We start from the raw sequence: 3,819 nt of genomic DNA on the forward strand, positions 1-3,819 counted from the left end.
AGAGGGGGGGAGGGGGGCACACGGTCCCTCTCGGTAGACACAGTCTTGGATACTGTCTAAAAACTCGCGACTCAATATGAGACAAACCGATGAACTTTACATTGCTGCCTTGTCTTCCCCGTCAACAGCACCCGCCTACATTGCCCTACGAAGTAATGCACCTGTGCTCCCGCAGGTGCGCGGTACCAAAAGCCTACCTCTACCACCTTGCTACCTACCGTCCGTCGCGTCCACCAGGACGATCTCGTAGCGCGTGCCGAGCCGGACCGGGAGGACGTGCGTGCAGACGCAGAAGCTCTCGCCGGGCGCGCAGCCGCCGCAGGTCGGGGACTCTCCCGGCTGGGTGAGCAGGGGTGTGCTCGGCATCTTGAAGGACACGTTGCCGATGGTGCCGGCAATGTTCCTGCCGAAGGCTGCGGGCCGACTCGGTTAACGTTTGCTGCCGACGGCACTCGTCCGCGCTTAAAACTCTGGTTCATGAGCCACTTACTGAGGAAATGCGGGTAGTACTCGGTGTCGAAGAGCTCCTCGTTCGTGTAGCCGTGGAAGACGACTTCCTGCACGACCCGGTCGTCGGGCTCGGCCGTCCCCAGCATCCGGGGGTCGTCGGGGGCCTCCAGGCTCTGCAGGTCCGTCGCGCACCGCTGGCCGGGCCAGCCTCCCGTGCAGGCCGGGGAGTTCATCACCTGGTAGCGGTCACGTTTTACAGCGTTATAGCGCAACATATTAGTTATATCAACATGGTGACACCAAGGTGAGCACGCTCACGTGACGGCTTTCCGTGGCGCATTGGTTCATAGCGCCGGATGTGCAGGCAACCCAACGCACGTGGGTTTTGGGAGATGCCAGATGCCGCGTGCGTCGGGTCGGGCGGTCGTTTCGCCATGCCTAAGTTTTGACGTCTTCAAGTTCACGAACTTCCAGAGTTTGAGCGACAATGCCTCATGGTACTGTATCCTTTGTACTTTTTAAATTCCCCCGGAGTGGAGTAGTGTTTGCTATGTGGCCTGTATCATGTTGAGGTTATCCGACTTCTCAAAGGACAGAACTTTGTCAGCGGGTCAGCCGCTCGCCTCGGTCGTTTCACCAGTGTCACCATGCCTAAAGTTTTGATTTGACGTCTTCTAGTTCGCGGACTTTCTGAGTTTGAGGAGGCACTGTTTTGTATGTACTTTTTGTAGTATCCCGGAGGTGTGTGGTCTGTATTACGTTGAGGTTATCATCCGACCCACCCGGCCTAATGTGCCAAGTGCTGTTGTGTCAGTGTGTGTCCGAATTCTCAATCATATGAAATATATTCCCTTGCTCTCAACAACTTAATTCACTTTTAGACAATCCCCAAGACTGTCTATACCGGGGGTCAAAGTCTCCCCCGCTCTTTCCTATTCTAGTTGTATGTAAACTCTGAACGTTACACTCACCACCCCCTCTGGTTGCAGCAGTCCGGGCCGCGCCGACGGCCTCGGGGCGGCGGGCAGGGTGCCGTCGGCCGCGCTGTCGTACCGGAGCACGGCGACCTGCTCGGCGGGGGCGGAGCAGGTGGCCGCGTACGAGTGCACCCAGAAGGCGTCGCCGTCCTGGTCGGCCGTCACCACCACGTCGTAGCGCTCGCCTGTGTCGAGAGGTAAGTAGAGGGCGATGCTCGCGGGACCCCGGTACAAACATTCGGGTTACTTTAATCTCTGCGCCACCTGAGAACGTGTAGAGGGTGTCGACCTCGAGGGGCTGCACGTCGCGCGAGTCGCTGGCGATGATGGTCAGCTTGTGGCCGTACACCCGGAACGTTAGGGGGCAGCTCAGACCGCCGCTGTTGATGACCCGGAAGCGGTACCGGAGCCCGCGCCGCACCCGGAACTCGGCCAGCGGGGTCTTCGTCCAGTTGCCGTCGGCTTGCTGGAACGTGCAAGAGGGTGGGCTATAGCTACAGCTACGGTGGCCACGGCGACGCCCTCGGCGTTGGCGCGCTCACCTGGAAGTCACCCTGGCCGTTGATGAGGACGGTGACGGGGGTCTGGCCGAGCGGCTTGTGCAGCCCCGGGAACACGTACTCGGCGTCGACGTGCATCCAGTCCATGAGGAAGACGGCGTGCTCGGCCAGGTCCTCGTCGTACAGGTCGGCGTGCGGGTCGAGGGCGCGGGGCGCGCGGCCCACCAGGACGCCGACGGCGCCGTTCACCTTGTGAATGCCTGCCCTGGCGGTCATGATCGTCAACACCTCTCTGACTGCTGGACGCGCGGCTGGGAGCCTCCTCGCGGGGGCCGCGAACACTGACCGTTGTGCGGGTGGTAGAAGTACGTGCCGGGCAGGTCGACGACGAACTGGTAGCGGAAGGTCTGGCCCGACGGGATGGGGCACTGGGTGACCATGCTGACGCCGTCCATGTGGGGTGTGTCGCGCTGGTGCAGGCCGTGCCAGTGGATGGTGTCGGCGTGGCCGGGCAGCCGCACCTGCAGGTCCACGATGACCGTGTCCCCGGCGCACACCTGGCAGACAGAGAGCACTAGTAGAGCGCGGGCGCGGGGAGGTCGCCGCCGACCTCGACACAGCGGAGACACACTCACATGCAAGGCCGGCCCGGGCAGCTTCCTGTTGATGGTGTACACGGTCCTCTCCACGCCGTCCAGCGGGACGCAGGCCCTGGCGAAGCAGTCGGCGACCTCGCCGTCGGCGCAGCGTCCGCAGGCCCTGCGTACCGTAACCACCATCCCTAAGCTTGGGCCGGGACCAGAAACGGTTTGTTTGGGACAGACAGTCGGCCACGTGCATACTCACGAGTTCAAGGCGTTGTAGATTTCCTCGTGGAACTTGAACTTGCACACCCTGGTCTCGCCCGGCACGCACTCACGGTAGCAGGGGCCTGGAACACACCAGTGGCGACATGCAGGCGCAGGGCACCCTTTGACCCTCGAAACACTCGAAAGCACACGGCACCAGCCAGGCTTATCGGGGACCTAATCACCCGAAAAAGTGCGACCACGTGACCGCGAGCGGAGAGCGCCAACCGGAAATGAAAACCTCGAACCAGCTGTCATTGGCGTCGTGTCTGGATCGAAGACTTTGTTCCGGTTCCGTTAGCGGACTTTTGAGCCCCTCCGACTCGGTGTCGTGTGCCACGGCCTTACCAAAGTCCTCGGCCGCCGCCACCGCGTGCACCAGCACCGCCACCACCAGGAAGACTGCCAGCATGGCGCGGGTCTCGTCGGTGTCCTCTGCGGGGACGTCGTCTGCTATCCTGCCTCTGTCGCCGACTATATGTCAGCCGGTGAACGACGTCGTTGTTTGAATGCCTCCGTCCCGTCGATCCGCGGGGTAGATATGCGCCTATGGTAAGACCCGCGGCCGTTTTGAAGGTGTCGCCCTTTATCGGCCGAGGATGAAGGTAAACAGTGGAGGCGGTGGAGGCCCCCGGTGGCCGCGGCTGCTGCTGCTGCCGCCGCTACTGCCGCTGTTGCTACTGCAGCTTCGTACGCTGTCGCCCTCACGTGTCGCGTGCTGCTCCTAGAGACAGGACTACGAGGGATCGGAGCAGGCTAGCCTGCCTACGTTCGTGTCTTTTCGACAACAGCCGCGTTCGTCCCGCGGCGGGTTCTTTTTTCCTGTTGGCGCCACCTTTCCTTTACCAACTCCGTGTGCCACCGCCGCCGCCGCCACCAACACCGTGTAATTTTCCCTCCCCCAAAGATAAGGGGCAGCCAATCCGCCCCGCGAGGTTACGACTACACCGCGTATGGCAGAGTTATTTGGTTTGGGGATCCGCGCGGTGACCTGCCCTCGCCGTTTGAGCTGATTGCGCGCAGATGTGGAACGAGGACCCCCCC

General features: G+C 61.8%; 1 protein-coding gene across 1 annotated transcript; it reads right to left on the reverse strand.

Moving 5' to 3' along the window:
• Positions 1-218: 218 nt before the first annotated feature.
• LOC113202909 (uncharacterized) lies at positions 219-3,502 on the reverse strand (the record flags this gene model as incomplete). Its single annotated transcript, XM_026417353.2, is given in 9 exon segments — positions 219-413; positions 491-686; positions 1,422-1,612; positions 1,692-1,893; positions 1,970-2,187; positions 2,274-2,484; positions 2,563-2,686; positions 2,774-2,858; positions 3,124-3,502. Coding segments are annotated over 9 exon segments (1,486 nt in total), but the record flags the coding sequence as incomplete, so codon positions are not given.
• Positions 3,503-3,819: the final 317 nt, after the last annotated feature.

Source organism: Frankliniella occidentalis, unplaced genomic scaffold, assembly GCF_000697945.3.
Source record: "Frankliniella occidentalis isolate FOCC.00 unplaced genomic scaffold, Focc_3.1 Scaffold5100, whole genome shotgun sequence".
In the NCBI taxonomy this organism is placed as follows: domain Eukaryota; kingdom Metazoa; phylum Arthropoda; class Insecta; order Thysanoptera; family Thripidae; genus Frankliniella; species Frankliniella occidentalis.